The sequence below is a fragment of the Sorex araneus genome, chromosome 8 (assembly GCF_027595985.1).
Source record: "Sorex araneus isolate mSorAra2 chromosome 8, mSorAra2.pri, whole genome shotgun sequence".
NCBI classification, from domain to species: domain Eukaryota; kingdom Metazoa; phylum Chordata; class Mammalia; order Eulipotyphla; family Soricidae; genus Sorex; species Sorex araneus.
In genome coordinates, this window is record NC_073309.1 from 8,221,684 (window position 1) to 8,245,126 (window position 23,443).

The following is a 23,443-nucleotide window of genomic DNA, read 5'->3' on the forward strand; positions in this document are numbered from 1 at the left end:
CACTGGGTTGACTTGTTAGGCCCCTTTGCCCACTCCCTCTCTCCCTTCGAGTCTCGTGGAGCTGTGTGCGTTAGCCTGGCCGTGCTCGAGGCCCCAGCCCCTGCCCTGTCTCCCCAAAAGAAAGGATGTGCGGTCGAGCTGGGGCTCGAGGCTCACCCGGCAGCCCGTCGCTGGCCTGGCCCGCTGCTCTTTGGGAAGGTGACACTGCGGCCTGTCGTTCCAGGTGGCACCTGCCGACGGCTTCTCCGACCTCGCCATGCAAGTGATGACGTCACCGTCCAAGAACTACATCCTCTCCGTCATCAGTGGCAGCATCTGCATCTTGTTCCTGGTCGGCCTCATGTGCGGACGCATTACCAAGCGGGTGACACGCGAGCTCAAAGACAGGTAGAGCCAGAGCCACCTTGACCGCCAGACGAGCGACCTGTCTAGAGCCCCGTTTGTACAGCCCTCCTGTATAGTGTCCCCACTCACCTCATTCTTCCAAGAGGTGCCACCAACGCCCCGTTAGAGCAGCAGGGCCCCACTGCGCTGTCCCGACGCTGACCTGCCCGTGTCCAAGGCGTCCGCTGCAGCAGCTGGCCGCTTCGCCTTCGGTGGCAGGCTTGGGTCGGCTTGCCCGTAGACAAGTCTCTCCTGTGCCAGTGGAACCACCAGTACTTCCAGAACCAACGCATCCGACCTGCAACTCAATTTCAAACAAACAAAAACACGAAAAAAAAGGAAAGAAAGGAATTTTTTTAAGAACGAAAAAAATGTATATAGTATCACATCCTCTCCAGGCTTGTGTGGGGCAGTGGGGTTCTTTCTTCTGTGTGACTGTACTACAAAGGCAGGACTTCGGGGAAACCACCTCAGTATGCAGTGACAGGGTTGCCACGCCCGTTTCTCAGAAGCAGCTGGGGGCCAGGAGGACTGCGGGCTGCTCCGGGCAGCGGGAAACCACTGACCAGCTCCGGATCCCTTTTGTTTCCACCAGAACAGCAATGCCCTCCGGGTCCCGCCTGCTAATGCCCTGAGGCCTCCTCCCGTCCTCACCTCCAGCATGCACCTCCCCCGCCCAGCACGGGCAGGGCCGGGAGGGTCAGAAGTGTGGGTGCCTGGCCAGCAGGACTCGAGCTGCGCCTGGTCCAGGCCTGGGCACTGGCGCCGGGACTCGTCCACTGGGGAGCACTGGGAACAGACGGCAGAGACTGGGGGGCAGGCCCGGCAGCCCCGTGCCCCGGTACTGGACAGTCTCCTTTGTACCTCAGCCCAGAGCGGGCGCGGAAAGTTGTCACATTAAAAGATGGAGGCGTCTCCATTCTCTCCCGTCCGTCCATTTGCTGCGTTTCCCCCGGAGTGGGCTCGGGCTGACCCCTGTGCTGGCGATGGGCCTAACGCCCCCGACCCGGAGCTTTATGGAAGCAATATATGACCTGGCCACGAGTGACCAGTGCAGGGGCGAGTGGGGGTGCCAGCGCCTGGCTCCCCCTGGCACCTTGGCGTGAGTCGGGGGCAGGCACAGAGGCTGTGCAAGAGGGCGGCGTGTACAGTGGGGGGTATATTTATATAATATATATTTTATTAACCTGTTAGACATCCACAGAGTATTATAAATCACGTGCCTAAAACTGTCCGCACAGACCGTGCCCACCTGTCCCCCCACCCCAGTCGCATCCCTGGAACCCGGCGGCCCTGTCTCCCCAAGTGTCTCCGTCACCCCGGTCGGCGTGTGGATCATTGGTCCCGTTACTCCTTGTCTAACCTGACTGACTTTTTGTTTGAAAACTGTGGTTTCCTTCCTGTTTTCCTTCGATCCTGTCCCTGAAGGCCTGGAGTGTGGCTCCTTGTCACCACTGAGAGCCACGAAGTTCCCCTCAGTCCATAGTCAGGGTCTTCCTGGTCCTCAGCAGGTGTCCAGGCATCCCAAAACTTGAAACGCTGTGAGTTGAGGCCTCCGGTCTCCTGGGGTTCCGGGTGCTGCTGGGCGCCCCAGCCAGACTGCCCGGGCCTGGGATCAGGCCCCATGAGAGAAGACTCGCTCCCGGCCGTTGCCCGCAGCCAGTGGGAAGTTAGCCTGGGAGTCTGTTCCCTAGAGCGTCTCCTTTGGAAAGGACCGGACAGGGACAGCGGGCACAGTGGGACAAGAGCCCTCGGTGCCCTTTTCATGTCACCTGAATCATTCTGTACCTCATTTGGTGTGACAGCAGACCCAGGGGCTCCTCTGGTTACTGACCTCTCTCATCGGTCAGTCGCTGTAAACCTCGAGGCGGACGGTGAGGGGTTTGGCCTTCATCACTGCCTGCTGCCTCACCCGTGAGCAGCATAAGCAGTGGAAGGTGACCGTAGCTGGCCCCCCTGACACTCTGCGCTACGGGGAGGGCTCCCTGGACTGCAGCCGGGGGCACGGGGAGATCCTGGCGGGTTGTGGGAAGCTAGACTGACCCCACTAGGAGCTGCTCCTTCATGGGATCACCCCCCATGATGCTAATCAGTCGCCCCGGCAGCTTGTGGGGAGCCAGAGCGTCTGTGTCTGGGGACCCTGTGCAAGGAGCAGGCGCTGACATCCGCAGCTCCTCCAAGATGTCAGTAACTCCCAGCCCATGGCGTGGAGCGAGTTAGGTGCCACCACCCCTGAGACATGAGCTGACCACTGCGTGGGCACCAGTGCTCCCAGGGCCACAGCCTAGTAAGTCCTGGGGCGGGGAAGGTGCCGTCAGCCTGGGGGGGCTGCTCCCCCACGGCCAGCATGCTCAGCGTCGAACAAAATAGACCCAGCTCTTCAAGGCTCGCGTTTGGTACGTCTACTTGTTTCAGGGCCTCGGGAACTCGGAGCCCTCGGGTCAGGAAGCTCCCGAGCCTCGGACTCCCTCTGAGCACCACCCAGGTGCTTTGGGGAAGGCTGCCAGCTGTGCCCTCTGTCTTTCCGGGGCCGCTTCTTCCTTCTCCCCCTTTTCCCAGGCCTCTGATTTACAGGGTCTGGCACCCGCTCGTCTGGTTGCTCTAGCCGCTCGCTGCACCTCCTCCCTCTTGTGAACCAAGCTCACATGTGGGGGTCATCAGCTGCAAGGCCAAGCCCCCCTTCCAGCCCAGGTCTTGGGGAGCAGACGGGACATTAACGGACTCATATTGGATGTGCAGAGTAGCAGGCTGGTCATGGCACGGAAGGGCCCTGGGCGCTTTGGGTCACCAGGAGCATTCAAGGAGGACCTCTCTGCTCGGCAGCCCCAGCCACATTTCTGCCACGCACAGCCAGGCTAGGGGCGGGTCCTCCCACCTATGTTTCTCCGTGCTGACCCCTTCCCTCCCGGACCCCAGAGCCCAGCTTGGCCGTTCCAGACCTGCAGGTATGGTTGCAGGCGCCCCGGTCAGCCCTGGCGGGGACCCAGCCCACAACCGCCCTCAGGGCTCAGCGCCCAGGCACCGGGAGGTCCCAGGCCTTGAAATTTTTTTTTCTTTTCTTTCTTTTTTTTTTTTTTTAAGGAAAGAAAAAAGGAACGTGAAATTCCCCAGCCTCTTTTGTAAATGGTTTTCTTTCTATGTATAAAATTCTGGCAGTTCCTTGTTTTTACATGTTCATGCTGTGTAATTTTGAGATGTTACCGAGATTCTGAACTTAATGTGCTTTTTTTTTTCTGTACAGAAGAAATGGGAGAATTTAATAAAGAGTTTGCAGGTTTTTACTTGTTAAATCTGCTCTGTGGTGTCTGGGCGAGCGTTCCTGGAGCTGTGAGCCCGGCCGCCACTCCTGAGGCTTCTGAGAGGTGTGGGGAGCGTGTCTCGGCTCCCACAGAGCCAGAGGGGGGGCTGGAGGGGTGACCTGGGGTTCCGCAAATTCAGACGCTCGTCAGAGGACGCGTTGTGTTTGTTGCTCTCCTCTCCTGAGGCCTGGGGTCAGCAGCCGCTGGGCACCCCGCACCTTTGCAACCCCACCACCCCCTGTAGCAAAGCTGATCTTTGTCAGGGTGCGAGGAAGGAGGAGAGGAAGGGGCCCTGCTGGCTTCCTCAGAGCCTTCTCACCCCCGAGAGCGCGGGGCTCAGGGTCCTGAGTCCCAGCTGTGAACCTTCCCGTCGGGGCTGGGGGTGTGCAAGCATCTTGGAGGCGCTGCTCTGCTTTCATGGTCTGAGGTGGGAAGTGAGGTGCCAGGCCTGGGCTCCTGCTCCCAGGAAACCCCCGTCCCCGCCCGCCCAGGGAAGTAGGGCGCACTGGACCAGGAGCCGCCCCAGATGGGGGCCAGGCCTCGGAGCAGATCACCTCACCACCAGCTTTGTGGGGGAAGGTTTATCTGGTAAAGACCCTGAGCCATGTCCAGGCCTCACGGCCAAGTTGCCACTGGTTCTCTAAAGGGACGCAGAGCAAAGGGGCCCTCAGGCCACCGCATCTGTGCAGGGGATGGAAGAAGGTGGTAAGGTTGCGGGGTGAGGACCCACCCTTGTAAGCCCTGTACCCCCCCCCCGGGCTTATAGGGACCCCACACACAGCCTCACCGTGGCACTGGGCCCCCACACAGCACTGGACAGCCAGACAGGCCGAGAACTAGAGGCCAGCGGAGCATGGACAGCTTGGGGCAATGGCCACTCTGGCCCTTCAGCTCCTACCCGCCTGAGTGCTGGCTCCAGGGCCTGCCCCTCAGCCCTCCCTGGCACCGGACATTCTTGGGTGCAGATAGCAGCCGTGATGCCTCTGGGCAGCTGCCAGGATTAGGCTGTAGACTGAGCTGCCAAGAGCCTTAGGTGGCAGCAGTGAGGGTCTCCAGGGCTCCTGGCACACGGCACAGGCCACGTGGAGCTTCTCGCCTCCATCCCCTCGCCCTGCACCCCCCCAAGGGCAGAGCTGGAGCTGGCTGGGACAGGTGGGGTGGGGACAGGTGGGTACCACTGAACCCTGTAGAAGGGAAAGGCCCCCACGGGCCCACAGAGCAGAGGACAGAATGAGTCTAACCCACTGTGCCTGGTGGGGCCCCTCCAGCCCCCCACATCCATTTCCAGACTGGGAACCACTCCGTCTCCTCGGCAGCTTCCCACCTTCCCAGGGCCCCCACCACTGAGCTTCCTCCCGCTCCTCAGCTTCCTGCATTCTAAGCACTGGCCGTGTTGGACTCAGCCATGTGGGCTTCTAAATGCCTGGCTGGGGCCCTTCGTCCTCCCTGCAGGTGCTGGTGCTCCCACCGTTTTTGTGACATAGCCTGTGTGGGCGACCACCCACCGGCTGCTGGTACCGTGAGAGGATGTGGGCCCAGGCAGGCCCACTCCACACCACATACCAGATCTGTGGGTTGCCTTGTCACAGAAAGCTGAGGCTGGAACAGAGACGGCTGGGCAACCTCTAAGGTAACTGAGGAGGCAGAGGACAGGGACCCCCCATGAAACAAGGGCAGCGTCATTTATGGGGCACCTAGTGCCAGCTCCGCTTCATACATGGTTCCTAGGTGACCGCTGGGTAACGCTCGCAGCCCTCAGTGAGGGGGCTTGGCCTGGAACTGTCACTGGGTGAGCTCCTGAGTGTAACCTGGCGTAACCGGACTTGGAATGAGCCCCAGAGATGGGGCTCCGGGGCTGAGCTCTTGCTCTCCGAGGGAGCCCCGGCACCGCATGGTCCCTGGAGCGTCACCAGGAACAGCCCCTGAGCACTGAGCTCAGAATGTGGGAGGCCTAAAGGAAGATATTTGGACCAGATATTACAAAGTTCCTATATGAACACATGGAAATTCAGGAAGAAATAGCGACTGGAGCCATAGTACAGTGGGTAGGGCATTTGCCTTGCACGCGGTCAACCCGGGTTTGATTCCCAGGATCCCATATGGTCCCCTGAGCACCGCCAGGGATAATTCCTGAGTGCAGAGCCAGGAGTGACCCCTGTGCATCGCCGGGTGTGATCCAAAAAAAGCAAAGAAGCAAAAAAAGAAGAAGAAATAGCCAACACTAAAAAGGTTAGGCATGGACCAGAGAGGTGGTACAGCAGGTGGTAGCCTTGCATGCAGACAACCCAGGTTTGATTCCCGGAACCACATAAGGTCCTTGGAGCCCTGCAAGGAGTGACCCCACAGTACAAAGCCAGGAGTAAACCCTGAACACCACCAAGTATGACCCAAAGACACAAATGCACACATGCATTAAAACAAAGGCTGGGCATCTGGAAGGATAGGACAGAGAGTAGGGCATATTTGCCTTGCATGCAGCTGATCCAGAATCAATCCCCAGCATTCCATAGGGTTCCCTGAGCATTACTGCCAGGAGTAATTCTTGAGTGCAAAGCCAGGAGTGAATCCTCAGCATCTCCAGGTGTGACACAAAAAGCCAAAAATAAAATAAAGGTTAGATATGAGTTCAGGAATGTGTCTGGGAATAGTGAGAGGAAATCCATCTGCTCTCAGCATGCAACGGCAGCTGGACCCCGGGGCTGAGCAGAGTCCCAAGTGCATGGCCATGTGGGGACCATCCCCTACAAAGTGTGCCTTCTACTACACCTAAACCAGGGCTGTGCAAGCTTCACAACTAAGTTGTGTGGCCCCAGTTATAAAGGTAATGAGAAAGTGAATTTTGAAATAATGAGCACAAAGCAACACCTCTGCAAACCAAGGAAACACACACACACCTACAATGCCTGTTTCTATCCTATCCAGCCTTCCACCCAGCCCCTGGCCACCTCGGTTGATGTTCTGTGTTGGTGGCGTGGCCTCTTGGCCATTGTTGGGAAGGATCCATCCCACGGGAACTGTGCATGCAGCTTCCTCAGCCTGGGATCCCAGGACACCTGGATCCGGGCACTGCCCACTCCTGGGAGACACCCAGAAACAGTTGCAGAAACAGTCCAGGGAGCAGGCCTCAGAGCTCAGGGGAAAGCAGGCGTCTGAGGAAGCCACAAATATTTTCCTCAGTTACCCCCATTGATGATGGACAGAACAGGTCAAAGGGCCCCAGGCACTCCCAGCAGCAAAACAGACTCAACTCAGAAGAAAAAGATTCTGAGAAGTGGCCCATGTCAAAGGTAAAAAGGAAGCCCACAGCAGTGATGGGTCAAAGATAAAGCCACATGGTGTAGCAACATCACCATCACCCGCCTCACAGGTTACTAGTGCAGAGTTTTAACTTGATCTCAGGGGAAGGAAAGGAAGAGGAGAATGAGGAAGAGAATGGAAAGGTTTTTCAGGGGTCAAAGTGATAGTTCAGCAGATAAGGCACTTGCCTAGCATGTGATCAACCTGAGTTCAATCCCACAAGTCCCACCAGGAGAATCCCTGAGCTCTGTGCAGGGCCTGAAGAAGCCAGAGCTCAGACCCAGATTACCCCGGGCCCAGATGGAGCTGCTCACATTTTACCTAAACAGGGGCTCGGCTGTTTGACATGCAAAATGGCTCATAAAACTTACACAATGCACCCCCAAAATTCATTGCATCCTGGAGTAAGTCCGTATCAAACCCGTGTTATTAGCAAACAGGCCTAATGAGCTCAGTTTACCATCAGCCCGGGTGGCACCGTAAGATGAGCCCGGTTCTCACCCCCAGCCTCAGGACCTATTTCTCGGCCCTCCCTCTGCGCGACTGAGACCGGGAGGCACCCGGTGCTCCTCTCTCGTGTCCCACTGCTTGGGATGTAGGCAGCTGCACACTCGCTCCTGCGAGTCTCAGATAACTCAGCCACTGAGCACGGATTGCTTTTGTAAAGGGACAAGTATTTCTGTGTCTCTGCCACATACTAAAGTAGTTGTTTAAACAGTGCACGTTTTCATGCAGTAGCGTGAAGCGGGGATGCCCCTCATCTTCCGCCCAGTCCCTAGGTGACGTTTCACGGAGATAACGCGGTGGAGGCACGATGGCGCAGGAGCGAGATTTAATGCGAGACTAGCTCGGAAACGTGGACCGGGTCCTCGCCACGCTGCCAGGGGAGCGCAGGAGCGCGCACGCCCCGATCCCCGGAGCGCGGCCCGGGGGCGGAGCCTCGCGAGACCCAAACAAGCCCCACGTGCCAGGGGCGGGCCGGCCGGGTGACGTCACGCCGCGCATGCGCGCTGACGACGCCTCGCCGCCGTCCCCTCGCGGGGGACCGTAAAGCGCGGAAGGTCGCGGCCGGCCGCTTCCCCGGAACTCGGCGCTCCCTCCGCCCCGCCCCTCCCGGCCCCGGCCCCCGCTTCCGGCGCCCCGGGACCCCCAGACTGCTGCGGCTGCCGGCCCGCCGCGGCGCGGGCTCGCTGAGCGCGGAGCCCCGGGGGCCCGTGAGGTAAGAGCCCGCGGCGGGGCCTGACGCCCGGCCCGGCCCGCTGGGCGCTCGGTCCCGCGCACGGCGGCTCCCCGGCGGCGCCGTCGCCTCAGGAAGGCGCGTCCCGGCGCCCGGCAGCGTGTGGGGGCGCCCGCGGCCGGGTGGCCTCGCGGGGGCTCGCGAGCCTTTCCCCCACTGCGTGCCTCAGGCGCGGAGAGCCGGCGGTCAGCTGAGGAGAGTCAGTTTTATTAGTTCGTGTGTTTCAGCCTCCCCCCGCCCGGCGAGGCCGCGGCTCGCTCCCGTCCGCCTCGGGAAGTGCCCCCGGTGGCGCCGGGGATGGGGCCCGGTGGGCGCGCCTTGCTGCTTTTAGAAGTGCTGCGGCCCCGGGTTTGATCCCCGGCTCAGCACAGCTGGAAGACTGAGCACCCCCCAGGAGTGCGCGCCTCCCCCGCACCTTTGCTGGCAAGTATTTAAGGTCTTTCAGAGCAGCGTCCCAGGTGCCCCCTGGCCGAACGTTTCCCCCATCTCGGACTCCTGTGGCCACTCTCACTCGTTTCTCCTTCCCGGGTGCTTACAGGGAGGAGAGGATGCTCTGGGGTGACGGTCCTTGCACTCAGGGCTGCGCTGGAACGAGGCGCTGACGGCCGCCGGCTCTGAGTGTGCCCTGGGTGCCCACAGCCGCATTTCCGCCTGCGCCGGCTGACCCCGCACCACACGAAGTGGGTCTTCCCAGCCTGTTACTGAGGGGCACGGGACCCAGGGGTTGAGCAGCTTGCTGAAGTCAAAAAGCCCGCAGAAGTTTGGAGAACGTTTTGTTTGCTTGGGGGCCACACCCAGAGATGTTCAGGGTTTCCTCCTGGCTCAGTGCTCGGGGATCACTTCTGGTGGTGTTCGAGCGACTGTATCCAGGTCTGCTGTGTGCAAGGCAAGCACCTTATTGCTACGCTGTCTCTCCAGCCCTTGGAGGATGTTTTCTAACCCACGTATGTCCATGTCTGAAGCTTGTCTTAAGTGGGTGGCTATCCGTCTTTTACCAGTGGTCAGTTCCGATGGGTCACCGGGGATTTGAACTGTATGCAGAACAGGTACTGTAAGTCCCTGCAGTATTCCTCTGGGCATTCATTTCCACTCATTTTCTTTTGGGGCCACAGCAGGCCTTGCTTACAGACTATTTTCAGTTCCGTGTTCCCGAGTCGCTCCCAGCAGAGTTGGGGGACCATACAGTGCTGGGGATGGAACCCCGGCCCCCAAATCATTTTTATTTTTGGTATTTGGGCCACACCTTTCAGGCTCTGTGCTCGGGAGTAATCCGTGGCTGTGCTTAAGAATCACATATAGTGCAGGGATTTGAGCCTGGGTAAGTTATTACCTCTGTACCATCTTTCTGGCCCTTTTCATTTTTATTATTGTTTGGGGTTGGGGGCACACTCGGCTGTGCTCAGGGCTTACTCCTGGCTCTCTGGTGGTGCTCAGGGGACCATATGGGATGGTATACATACGGGATACATACATTTGAATAAATTTGAATCCGGATTGGTTATTGCAAGACAAGCACCTTAACTTGTGTACTGTCTCTTGGCCTGCAGAGTAGGTTTTCTCTCTTTGGGAGGTGGGTACACTCTGGTGCTTAGGGTTTAACTCCTGGCTGTACTCAGGAATCACTTCCAAGTGTTTTGGGAGACCATATGTCAGGATCAATCCTAACCCCTGTACTATCTCTCTGGCTACATCTTTCTGTTTTCCTTTGAGATATAATGTATAACTAAGCTTTTCAGGTGGGCAGCATACTGATTTAAATTGGGTAGGGGCCTCCCAGTACGATGCTCAGGTGTTACACTTGGCTGTGCTCAGGAGACCATATGGTGCCAGGGATCAAATCCAGGACTCCCACATGCAAAGCATGTTCTGCAGCCCTTTGAGCTTTCTCCCTGGTTGGATTTTTGTGTACACTAGGAATCTTCTAAACTTATATACTTGACACTTTTCTTCTTGTAATGAGATACTGAGAACTTTATGGATTCTGTCAGCTTCTTTCCCCGCCCCCAGATGTGCAGCATTGTTTTTCTTTGTTTTGGGGGGGCCATATCCAGCAGTACTTAAGGCTTTATTCCTGACACTGGGTCACTCCTGGTTGGGCCTTAGGGGACCATGAGGTGCCAGGGATTGAACCCAGTCAGCCACCTGCAAAGCAAGTGCCCTACCCATTGTACTATCTCTGACCCCATCAACATCTTTTAACTTGTCTCCACGCTGTACATTATATTCCCAGGACTTAGCATGGGAAACTTGCCCTGCCCACTGTACTCACTCTAGCTCCTGTGTATATAATCTTATATTTAGATTTATTCTTTAATCCATTGATGGACACAGTTGTTTACCAGTCTTGGTTATTGTAACTAGTGCTAGGTTATTGTAAATAGTCTATGTGGAAGTGCATGTCTTTTTTGAAATAAATACTCAGGTTAAGTGGGGAATCATAAGTTAGACCATGTTCACTTTTCTGATGACCTCCATACTGTTCTTCATATGCTTCTCCGGTGTCTATACCCAGGAACAGTGCATGTTTCCTTTTTCTCCACATCCTTGCCAGCTTTTTTTTTTTTTATGTGAGGTACCCCAAGGGTGTAGTTCCAAGGGATAGACCAAGGTCTCATACATGCAGAACATGCACTCTGCCATATGCTTGATTCCTGCCTCTTTTTCTGGTCTTTGGTAGTAGTACTGATAGGTTTGATCAATATCTCATGTGGTTCTGATGTGAATGTCCCTGGTCATGGGTGGTATATAGGATACCTTTTCATGTCTCTTGGCCTGTATGTTTGGGAAATGTCTCTTCAGATGCTCTGCCCTATTCTTTTAAATCTCACTATTTTTTCTGTGAATTGTGGGTTCTTTAAATATTTTAAATATTGACTCCTCAGATTTGCAAAATTTTCCACTTCCAGTTGGTTACCTTTATCATTATTATATGGATCAGGGGTTGCTCCTGGCTCTGCATGCAGGAATCATTCCTGGTGATGCTCAGGGATGCCGGATATCTAACCCGAGTCGGCCACATGCAGGACAAATGCCCCACCTACTGGTTATTGTAACCTACAACTGGTTATTGGGGCTGGAGCAATAGTTTGCTGTATTTTTTTTTGAGGGAGGTTTGGGGGACACTCAACCGGTGGTACTTGGGACCATCAGAGCTACATCTCCAAGATCAAACTCAGGGCCTGCCACATGCAGGACGTGTGCTCTACCACTTCAGTATCACTAGTCCTAGACAAGTTTTAATAATTTGATGTAGTCCCACTTCAAGAATTTTATTATATATTTTTTTCTGGGTCACTAAGAGCTTCCTCCTGGCTTTGTGCTCAGGAACCATTCCTGGTAGAACTTAAGAGAGCCATATGGGATATTGGGGGATGAACTTGGATTGTTTGCATGCAAGGCAAGTGCCTTGCCTGCCCTACTCTGCTCCAGAACCCCTACTTTGATTGTATTTTGTGTGTGGTATAAAATACTGTTCCGGGTCTGGAACGATAGCACAGCAGGTAGGGCGTTTGCCTTGCACGCGGCCGACCCGGGTTCGATCCCTGGCATCCCATATGGTCCCCCAAGCACTGCCAGGAGTAATCCCTGAGCATCGCTGGGTGTGACCCAAAAAGCAAAAAATAAATGATAAAATAAAATATTGTTCCATTTTTTGTTTGTTGGGGGGGGCAATATCCTGTGATGCTTAAAGGTTACTCCTAGTTATGCACTCAGGACTTACCCCTGGTGGTGTTCAGGGGACAATATGGGATGCTAAGGATTGAACCTAGGCCAGTCACATGTAAGGCAAACACCTTTTCCATTATGCTTTCTCTCCAGCCCTGTCTTTTACCCTTTGGGGTCTTTTTGTTGTTATTATTGTTGTTGTTTTTCCCCCAGGGAACCATGTGGTACTGGATTGGATTAGGGGTTGAGAACCCAGGTCTCCTGAACTTTTATTTTTGGGGTTCATTTGTTTTAGATTGACCATTGTGGGATTTATCTCCGCATCTCATTGTTTTTTAACTTAATACTTAATTTCCAAAGGAGCCTCCTCTTTTGAGGAGTCACAGGATTTGCTAGGCTATCACAGGGAGGGATTATATCAGTCTAACTTGGTGCTCTTATAAGAGATATTTGAACTCAGAAAATGACAATTCACATCACACCACCACCTATTGTTAATATGGCCAACAGCTGAATGAATCATACCTTTGAGGCCACTGTAACATTAGTCCACTTTACGGACTAGCAAATTGAGTTGTATTCCCCATATATTCCTCTATAAATGTCAGGCACAAATCTAAGGCTGGATTTCTAAGAAGCCAAATCCTTTTTGAGAGTAATTATAAATGCAGGAGGGGAATGAAAGTAAGGGATGCAATGAAACATAATAGAGATTAATTGTCTTAGGAAAGTAAAGTCTTCTCTAAGATGGTAGTGCTCTTGGGGGTTATTTTGAAATTCTAAAGGGTCTCACAGGATGATGGGAGGGGGAAATAGAGGACCACTGATTGCAATTCGGGCTTAGGATGATGGCAGGAATCTCAGTGAGCAGGTGTGACCAGGCCCTCAGTGGGACTATTTGAGAGCAGATATGACAAAAAAAAAAAAACAGCCAAATACAAGGGGGAGAATGAACCAGTGTGGGATACTGAAACTATTTGGCCAGTCCCACTGTGAAGATTGCCATACTAAGAGGTCTAAGCTTGAGCTGTGAAAAAAGGAGAGTTGAGAGTTTTATACCAGTGAGAGGAAGGAACAGACACGTTTTAAGAAGACAGACAGTAGTGTGGATGGGTTGACAGGAGAAAAACACAGATCATTTCAGAGATCACCATGGAAGTGAGAGAGACTAAGATGAAACGTCTGCATGGCAACAGGGGAGGAAGTCAGAAAAGATCAGAAATACTGAGAAGACTCTGCTAGGTTTGTGAAGAACTTGAGGTTTAGGAAGAAGTGAGGTAACCAAATCACCCCAGATTTCTGGTATGGTTAAATAGCCAAAAACCTGAAAAATGAAAGGTGCAGATTTGGAAGGCAAGGTTATCTGATTATTGCAGACTCATTAACCTACAGTTCCCCCATGTAGCTGCTCAAAAGGTGGCTGTGTAAACTCAGTCTAGAAAAAGATCAATGATGGTGCCTCTTACATGCTCTCATGTGATGTCCTTTCTCTCCACTGATGTGGGCACACAGGCTTTTGGTTAAGTGTCTGGTTCTTACTATGTTCACTTTAGGACTTTGAAGTCAAGGGACAGCAGCTGCAGGATGGGGGAATAAAAGCTTCCCTGCACACCAAGAGTAACAAAAACTTTTTTCTTCTTACCAAGTTCTTTTTTTTAATGGTTCAATAACTCAAAACATGGTACAAAGGGTTTTTTGTTTCCCTTGGTTTGGAGGCCACAGCTCAGGGCTTACTCCTGGTGGGCTCAGGAGATCATATGGGGTGCCAGGGATTCATTGAGCCCAGGTCAGCCACATGCAAGGCAACCTTACTCACTGTACTATCTTTCTGCCCTACAAAGGGCCTTTTATGTACAGTATTCCTCCTTTGTATTGGAAAACAGCCACCAAGTTAAATAAATGCAAGACATTTCACAATGGACATGGAAAGAGCAGTTAAAATGTTTATTCATTTACAAACCTAGTAACATGAAAAAGAAATCCTTCATTGAAATCTGGTTGATAGAAATACAGTGCACAGTGTTAATATCATGTTCACAGAGGGCAGAAATGCTCAGTCACCCTGTGTCAGGAGGTCACCAAGGCGCTGGAAAATAGATCCCATGGTCTAAAGTGCCTCCAATGTCCTCAGGACAACACGCTAACTTTATACAGGGATAAGAGAGGGCTGAGACAAACTACACATTTTCAGATGCGAAGAATGAATTGTAGCACTTGACAGTAATTACAGTGGCATTTTCATACATTCCAAGAGTTGACCAGAGTAAAGTATTAACTGTGCTGCTAGAAACTCTTTCAACTGAGATAGCTGCAGCAGTTTCTACTCCACACCATCTCTTCCCTGCAGGACAGGCTCTGTGGGGAGTTGGGAACCTCTAGACTGAAATGAAGGTATTCTGCTTCCTCTTCCTCCGCCTCACTACACCCACCATTTGACATTCTGGAGTGTAAGGCACTAGAACTTGGCTCGGAAAAATGAGCTCCAAGCATCAGTTCTTGGTGTGCAAAGGAAATCCTGGCATAGATCTTCTGAAACAGATGCTAAAAATATTTTCCCCACCTCCCATCTTTTAGAGACAAGAAGGCAGGAGATTTGCAAAGGACAAAAATAGGTGCATCTACATACACAAGGAAAATGGCCCACAAAGAAACATGTAATTCTTCAAAGGATGCTCTGATTTAAGAAGGATTATATACAAGAAACAACTCTGGAGTCTACTGGATGAAATGACGGAAAAGACATACAAAAATACTCAATCCTCTTGAAAAATAGTGCAATATAGTGACAAGGGCCTGCAGGTGTAAGCCCATACTGACAGTGAAGGAGTATTACAACTCAGCACCTTAAAATGAGGGTTGTGGGGGGTGCTGATTGCAGACCCATTACTCTTTCATGACTGTAGGGAAACGTTATCTCTTAAAACACTGCATGTGCTTATCCAAAATTCATATGCTTGCAAACCACATGTATGAAAAGGAGATTTTTACTTAGGAGAAGAATTTCCTATCCTGGTGATAATTTGTTGCTTATCTCATGTCTGAGCAATGTGAAGAGGGGTTGTGCACAAAGTAACACAAACAGAAAAATGTACCTTGTAGCTGAACATCTGTAAGTAAACCAGTGCAATATTCTATCAGGACAGTCTTTTAGGCCAGAATGCACACCAGAGGTTACAGAAGAATCTTGCTTATCTGTTTAGGGTTCTCAAAGGATGGTGAAGACTCAGATGCCAGCAAATACGTCCCTAAGCCAGAGGGGAAACAACTAGAAATGTAAGCTGTACAAGTGAAATAACACTTTTTGGGGGGCTGGGGGTGGGAATTGCCAGTCTTCATGCACAAGAGCTAAGAATCCTTAGAATTTCAAGCTAGAGAAATGAATCAGCTCCCCCAGGGAGGGCTCTACAAAGAAGCAGCAGGCCCAGGAGATGGAAATGGCGTGCAAATGAGGATATCTGATTGTCAGTTATACTAAAAGGGTCACTGCTTTAGGAAAACATTAACTTCACAATAGCTACATATGAATGAACCAAAAGAGACCTCAAGGATGGATTTAAAAGTGGCAAAAGATAAATGTTTCATAGTATTCAACAGACAAGTGCTAACTTAGAAGATGAAAATCTTAGGCAAATGAGGCCAGAGAAGAAGTACAGTAGCCTTGCACTCAACCAACCAGAGTTTGATCCCCAGCATTCCATATGGTCCCCCAAGCACCTCCAGGATTAATTCCTAAGTGCAGAACCAGGAGTAACCCCTGAGCATCAGCAGGTGTGGCCAAACAAAAGAAAACCTTAGGCATATCCTATTTATGGACAAATGTAATTTATACATAAATTAAGACTTTCCCTTGGACCTCATCTAAACAATTTTCATTTTAGCAAGCTATTTGGCATGGTTCCCGTACCTTTAGTTTAGGTGTATATGCATCTTCACGGGACAGTGGGATCCCTCTTGGTAGCATCTATCTAAGAGTTCCTGTCTTTTCCCTTCACCAAATCTTCACTGCTGTTCCAAAATAGCAAGGCTCCCTAACTTAATCACATACTCCCTTAACAAGTTTAAAAGGCAGAAACTAAAATCTGTAATCATGGTGCTGCTTACTAAGAAATTTATCTAGAGTTAACAGGTCTGATTGGGTAAACAAATTTCAAATACCAAAGCAAACAGGCACCTGAAAATTTTAAGATGCAATACTAAAATGAAAAGCTTTAACAAACCGACCAACTAAGCTAATCCTTCCAAAATACCAACACAAAAAAGCTACAGTTAAAATTTTCTTAACAGCAGTTTGCTTGCACTTAAATTGGGAGAACCATGTACAAACCACCATACAGAGAGCTCAAAGACCAGTTTTAAGGTATGTACTGTATGGTTTGGTCCTCTTGGCCCAAATATGCAAGCAAGCAGGATTCACCTGTGACATATAATCCACACCAAGATATATTCCTGTAAATCACAATAGATGGTGCCACAAAATCCTGTGCCAAGAAGTCTCAGGAAAGCTGCCATATTTGATGAGCAAGAGATGGTTCATCCAGTGGAGCCACTCAACTTTTCTTTTTAAAAGCTGGTCAGTTTTATAAACCAAACCCTCAAGAATCCAGTTCTTGGAACAGAACTACACTTTCCTCATAGCCACACAAAGCTGCCACGGCACTACTGTGCCAAAGCCATATATGGAGCCTCAATAATCCCTAGCAGTCATTACAAATTTTTCTGCCTTATTGCCTTCACATCTGTGATCTTCCTCATTAGTAATCACTCTGCCTCCGTCAAGACTGAAAAGATTATCCTAAGAATGTATTTCTTCAGTTAGTATTTCCCCTTAACCTTGAGATATAAGTTAGGCAAACAACCCTTAATTGTAAAAACCACATGTTAAAAGCAGCTTAGGGAAAAAACAAATTAGGACAATTTAGATTTAAAAGAAAGGTGAGGGTTGGGATGGTAGCAACATCTGTACTATCACTTCAGGAAGCAGAAATACTTTTTTGAAAATGTGCAGTACATTTTCTGTCCTAGAAGTTAGAGATGGTTAGGTAGAGAAATAGTTTGGGAAGAAAAGATGTAAAGCAGTTCTCTACAGACTCACATAACATCTTCTGTAATCAACTTTCAAAGTACCATGTGGACCACCCATGGAATTTAAGATTCCAGTGGCTCAGCACAGATTGCAGGCCCAGGAGAGCAGTGCATGTTGAGCTCCTGTGGTGGTGATAAAATCAAAATGAAATAACTGAGCTTTGAGTAGCTGAAGTAAAAGCAGCACTTGTTTTGTGTTTTGTTTTTGGTGTTGGAGATTGAACCAAAGTAGGCCCCTAAAGCAGCAGTTTTAATGGTAGGAAATTCAGCAACACTGGTTGTTTTCTGAAGTTAGACCCTTGTAAAAGGCAAAGTGATTTTTCCTCTTTGAAACATTGGCTTGTTTACTCAGTTTAAACAAAACCACTTATGGAGATTAGCAAGAGATGGAGAAAATTGTAAGCAGTGGCTTTAACCCAGTAGTTTGGTTAACTCATTGGGCAAGGAAAGCCAGGATGGCTACCTGGTTATCTGCTTATCTTTGCTATGGGTCAAATTAATGCCCACATGATGCCTGCCTGTCATTGGTGAGGTAGATGGTCATCCTCTTGCTAAAGTTGTCAAGGTGCCCACAGCACACCAGAACAAGCTAAAAGGCACAACCTAACCTTCAGGACTATAGCAAACATCTAGCAACCCACTGAAATCGGCATGTTACTCAGACACAGCATTTGAGTCTCAACTGTCATTGTAACCCAATTCCTCAAGAGGAGTCCTGCCTGGCACACATGCTTTCTGTCACCATTGGAATCTGAGGGGCAGAGGGAAGGGGGAAAAAGCCCAGAGTGAAGATAAAACTGGACAAAAGGGACCAGGAGATGGAAAAACATGAGACATAGCAAGTTTAAAATTGTATCCATGAGGTAAAAGATGTGCGACAAAGATTGAAAGAAGTGGGCCACAAGGAAGGAAACAGAAGGAAGAAAGAAACTCCAAAGATGAGATGATAAGCGGTGAGATTGCCTGGCACTATTTCCCATGCAAGTCACTTAGCTCCTCATCATCCTTTCGACGCTTATGGGTAAAGAGAGAGGTGACAGGATAGAGCTTGGCTTTGGCCTGGAACCGGTGTCCTGCGATGTCAATCTCATATTCGCCCCGGTTGATGAAATCGGGGGTCACCACTTGTTCTTCCCCAGTGTCTTCAGAAAAATTATGCACGAAGCCCAAGCAGACATGACGTTCCAGCGTGTAGCCGTAGGCACTGCTGGTGATCTTGCCAACATATTGCCCATTTCGGTAAATGGGCTCTCCCCACCAAGGCCAGAGGTCCAGGTCTGTGTCGTGGTCATCCAAGATGAACATGGTTAAGCGTTTGTACACCCCATTCTGCTTCTGCTGCAGCAGCGCATCTCGGCCAATGAAGTCCATCCCCTAGGAAAGCAAGGCCACACTGAGATGGGTCTGGCTTGCACAGGAACCACTGCAGGGAGGTGTAGCACTCCTCCGCACCCTATCAAACTGGGGAAACTATTTTCCTAAGAAAACTTTCTTAACAGGAACATATTTTACTTTTCCTACAGATTCTAACTATAGGACCACATAGAAAATATTTAGAAAAATCAATGGTCAAAATGCTATATGTGATAGAGAATCTGAAGAGATGTCTCAATGGGTTGGAGCATGTGTTCTAGATGCGGAGGCCCAGGTTCCAGCCTTGGTACCACCAGAAGCTACCCCAAGCACTGAGCCTGGAGTAGCCCCTGAGCACCACCAGAATTGTGTGTGTACATAGGCATACTTGTTAGAACCATGACTGCAACAAAGTTTATGTAGCAATGTTATTTTTAAAAAAGTTACATGTAATTTATACAGATTTGTGAAAACTGGCAACTATCCTCAGGAGAAGCCTCAGCCCCCAAGAAAAGTAGAGAGGGGAATCGATGTATTACGCTAAAGCTCTCTAGATATTTTATCCTAGTAAAAGTAGGTTTTAAGGGTTTTTTGGTTTGTTTTGGGAGCCCACCTGGCAATGTTCAGGAGTCCTGGCTGCATTCAGCAATCACTTTTTTTTTTTGGTGGGGGGTTTGGGCCATACCTGGTGATGCACAGGGGTTACTCCTGGCTCTGCACTTAGGAATTACTCCTGGTGGTGCTCAGGGAACCATATGGGATTCTGGAAATCGAACCCAGGTCAGCCGCGTGCAAGGCAAACGCCCTACCCACTGTGCTACCACTCCAGCCCCAACAGCAATCATTCTTGATGGGCTCAGCGACCATATGGGATGCCAGGATCAACCAGGTTAGCTGCATGCAAGGCAAAAGTACTACCAGCTTCTAGCTCTCTGGCCCTCTTTGGACAAAATTAGGGAAGACTGCATGTGGCGGAAGAGAGATTTTTCACTGAATACACTTTTGAAAAGAAACTAGCTGGATGTAAATCATAATTTGACTTGTGGCATGTTAATGAATCAACTAAAAATCTTCCCAGAAGGAACTTAATCTAGAAACCAAAGTGCTTGGAGCCTAAGTGTCATCCATTATGTTGTGTCTATATTAATATTTTTTATCCCAGGGGCCAGAGAAAGATTGTACAGCAGTTATTGTGCTTGCCTTGTACAAGGCTGATGCATGTTCAATCCCCATCATCCCATATGGTTCCCTGGTCACCCACCAGCAGTGATCCCTGAGCACAAAGCCAGGAGTAACTCCTGAGCATCACTGTGTGGCCCAAACCCCCCCCCCCAACTTGAGTATTTTTCATCCCACACAGACCTGTTTAATTCTCAGGACCTCTGAATTCTCCCAATGTTCTCACCAAGTCCTCATCATTTTCCTACTTTTCTTCCCCATCAGCTTTTTGTACTTTTGGTCATATCCAGAATGCACAAGGGTTACTCCTTGACTGTAAACCCAGGAGTTATTCCTGGCAGTGCTTGGGGAACCACAAGGGATGTCTGGAGCTATACAGTACCTTTTCCAATTTCACCCGAGATTCTCGTCCGCATTCCAGGGGTGTGGTGAGAGTATTTAAATCCTGACCCCAAAAGGCAAAAAACTTCTCAATTCGGAGACTACGAAGAGCATAGTACCCAGCATTCCGGATTCCGTATTTCTGCCCAACACTCATCACTTCGTTGTACACATGTAGTGCATACTAAAGGGAGAGACCACAGGTTAGTCATCAATAGACCTTCAGAATTAAGCATGGTACAATATGTCTAGCAGTGTCAGACTGAGGGCTAAAAATCCCCAAACAGACTCCACATCAAAAATCCTTTAAAGTGCCTGGTAGTAATGAGTCAGATCACCCCTAACTCAGGCTCAAGTTCCACTTTTTTGAGTCACACCCAGTGATGCACAGGGGTCACTCCTGGCTCTGCACTCAGAAATTACCCCTGGCGGTGCTCAGGGAACCATAAGGGATGCTGGGAATCAAACCCGGGTCAGCCGTGTGCAAGGCAAACGCCCTACCCCTTGTACTAACACTCCAGCCCGAAAGTTCCACTTTTATAAAGCAACACATTTAATTTAAATGTCTAAGACAGTCATCTTCTCCGTACCCAATTCCTCACCTGGCATGCTCAGGGCTCACACCTCTGCACTCAGGGATCATTCCTGGTAGTGTTCAGATGACTTGCGGTGCTAGGGATCAAACCTGGGTTGGCTCCTGTGTGCAAAAGTAAGCATCCTACCAGCTGTAACATCACTCCAGGCCCCAAAACTTGCATTTTTCAGGGCTGGAGCGATAGCACAGTGGGTAGGGTGTTTGCTTTGCACTCGGCCAATGCAGGTTAGATTCCCAGCATCCCATACGGTCCCCCAACCACTGCCAGGAGGAATTCCTGAGTGCATGAGCCAGGAGTAAACCCTGTGCATCGCCAGGTGTGACCCCCCCCCCCAATAAAAAACCAAAAAACAAAAAAACTTGCATTTTTCAAGGGGATTTAAGAAGTCTTCAAACTTAGATATGCATAGTTCTCAAGACACAAAAAAGGGAATAGAATAGTATCATTGGTGATAGTTGGTGGAACTGGTCAGATGGCATCAGATTCTATAGGTTTTTATTTTTGAATTATGTTAACTGTTATTTCTTGTTCAGAAAGATTAACTTAGTTTAAATCATTGCTGTCTTTAATGCAACCTGTTCCTAACCCTCAATTGAGATGGCATATCTGACAATGAAGCCAACATTCCTACTTCCATACTCACCTCGATAGGGATGTAAAGCATGAATCCCGGCTCCCCTGTATGCGTCATGCTCATCACCCGGATCCCATTTGCATATCCCACACTCATCTCCTGGAGGAACAAGGGGACAAAGTCAGTGGGAACCACTTGCCTGAGGCAACTTCTCCTGGCTGTGCTCCCTGTGTCTGGCCCCAAGGGAGATATACAGAAAGAATTTATTTCATCCTAAACCTATTTCTGGTATTGGGGTCACTCTGAAGGGAGCACAGCCTTTCTAATAGCTCTTCTCGCAAACATCAGCATGTTAGCATTAGGGGTGCTTAGTCTAAGCTGCTGACAGGAAACAGAGGCAAAGACTTTGACAAGGAGGAAATGTTTCTTTTTCGCGATATTCTGAAGATTGACTTTAGGCTTGGAAACAGTAAAGACCAGGGCAAATGTCTTGAGGGTCTTGACAGATTGGTTGGGATCTACCCCACAAGAGATGATGCCGATAATCACAGAAAACAATCCTCCTGCTACACTGGAAGCAGAGACCTGGGTCTAGTATTCGAATGTTACTTCTAGGCCTGCTGACTCCATACACGGCTCAACCTCATGTGCTGCTCTGGCATGAGGCAAAGGCATGTGGGTTGCTCCAAGCAGCAAAGGGAGTGGCTTGAGCAGAAACAGTCCTGTTGCTTTCGCTTTGTGAAACAAGAAAAATGAAACATCAGTTTATAGGTACAGCCGAACTTTGGTTGCAACTTCAAAGAGCCTCTATCATAACTTCTGCAGTTACTTGTGTTGCCAAAACATGTCTCAACCCCTCTAATCAGCTGTTTCCTAGTTAACTAAACCATTAACCTCAAGATGCCACATACCCAGACATACAGCAATTACTCAGGGGAAGGAGGAAACACTGCATGGAGAAAAGGCACCTGGTCTTGACTGGCATTTTTTGGCATCATTGTCTTAATCCTCTATTTAAAAAGTGTATCACTGCTACAGAAAGCAACAAATAAAAAGAACTGCTGTTCAGTGAAGTTACATCACCTCAGAGGTGTCCTTACGCTTATTAGATTAAGAAGAGTCTGAATGTGAAAAATTCCGTTTAGTAAAAAACACCCCTTTTTGGGGTGCTAAAGCCATAGATAAGGAAAACTTCTTGCCATCTCTATAAAAGAAACATTCCTACTCACTTGAAAACCACAGCTTTACTAGCACCCACCTTGCAAAACAGACTTGGGAAGTGGTCTGAAGTCATAGGGGCATAGGACAATTCGGACAGCACATCCACAGCTCGAGGACCAATCAGATTGAGGGCTAAATGGAAAAGAACAAGACATGTCTGGCCTCTCCAGGTGAACAGTTGGGCCAAAGGGTAAGCTCTGCTCTAGACTTGCTCACATATGGCAATGCCTGGGGTTACAACGATGAAAGCATCCCTTTGCTTAGATATCGAAGACAGACACAGAGCAATCTGATGCTGGCAAATACACACCCCAAGGCCTACTGAAGGCAGCTGCTGCTTGTATGAAAGCCTTACTAGAGATCCCTCTCCAGAGTCCATAGGATGACAACACCCCATAGCTTCCCCCGCAATTAGACTGGAATCAAACACCATGTCCTGGCCATGGGGTAGCAGAAACCCACTTCCACGACTTGCCATAAACCATTTATACAATACCTATTCCTTTCCAGTCCCCTGACACTAGCTAGAGGAGAACTCTGACAAGACCTGCCGTGACCACCCTGGGTTCTGTCATGCTGTTGACAGCAGCTTGTGCAAGTCACACCACAACAACCCTTATATGGGCTAGGAAACAACTTGGGTCCAGCAAGATTCCAGAGTTTGCGATGTGGTAGGATGAGCTGGAGGAACTGTGAATGAAGGTCTCAGTGGAGTGGGTACAGGAATAAGGGGTAGAAGGAAGAGACTGAGAAGAGATAATCATGACATAAGCCATCCTGGAAAGTGATTTTAAAACAACGAAGGGAATATTTTGAAGAAAATATTACAAATAATTGTTTCAATTTGGAGAGGGAGTATTTTGATTTTAGGGTTTTGCTTGGGGAGAGTAGGACCACACTTGGCAGTGCACAGGGGGTTCCTGGCTCTACACTCAGGAATCAATCCTGGCAGTGCTCAGGAGACCAAAAGGGAGGCCAGGAAGTGAAACCGGGTCAGCTGTGTGCAAAGCATACTCACTGTACTATCATTTTGGACCCCAGGAGGGGAGCTTTAGAGCATATCCAGCAGTGTTCAGGTGCTACTTTCTGGCAAGCTATTTGGGTGACTGTGGAGTGCTGGGGATTGAACCCAATCTTCAATGCAAAGCACATGCACCAACCCTTCAAGTTATCT

At 50.0% G+C, this 23,443-nt stretch overlaps 2 protein-coding genes across 3 annotated transcripts in view; one reads left to right on the forward strand and one right to left on the reverse strand.

The window, feature by feature from the left end:
* GLG1 (golgi glycoprotein 1) overlaps positions 1-3,661 on the forward strand; it is a 115,049-nt gene extending 111,388 nt beyond the window's left edge. The window contains exon 26 of the mRNA XM_004600525.2: positions 224-3,661. Within this exon, the coding sequence (XP_004600582.1) occupies positions 224-391 (168 nt within the window). The 3' untranslated portion in view covers positions 392-3,661. The remainder of the gene's footprint in view (positions 1-223) is intronic.
* Positions 3,662-13,808: 10,147 nt separating this feature from the next.
* Positions 13,809-23,443, reverse strand: part of PDPR (pyruvate dehydrogenase phosphatase regulatory subunit) — a 37,399-nt gene continuing 27,764 nt past the window's right edge. For both annotated transcript variants that reach the window (XM_055145179.1, XM_055145180.1), the window contains 4 exons: positions 22,307-22,401; positions 21,118-21,207; positions 19,880-20,062; positions 13,809-18,339 (listed from right to left, as the gene is read on the reverse strand). In XM_055145179.1, coding sequence (XP_055001154.1) covers positions 17,935-18,339; positions 19,880-20,062; positions 21,118-21,207; positions 22,307-22,401 — 773 coding nt within the window. In that variant the 3' untranslated portion in view covers positions 13,809-17,934. The remainder of the gene's footprint in view (positions 18,340-19,879; positions 20,063-21,117; positions 21,208-22,306; positions 22,402-23,443) is intronic.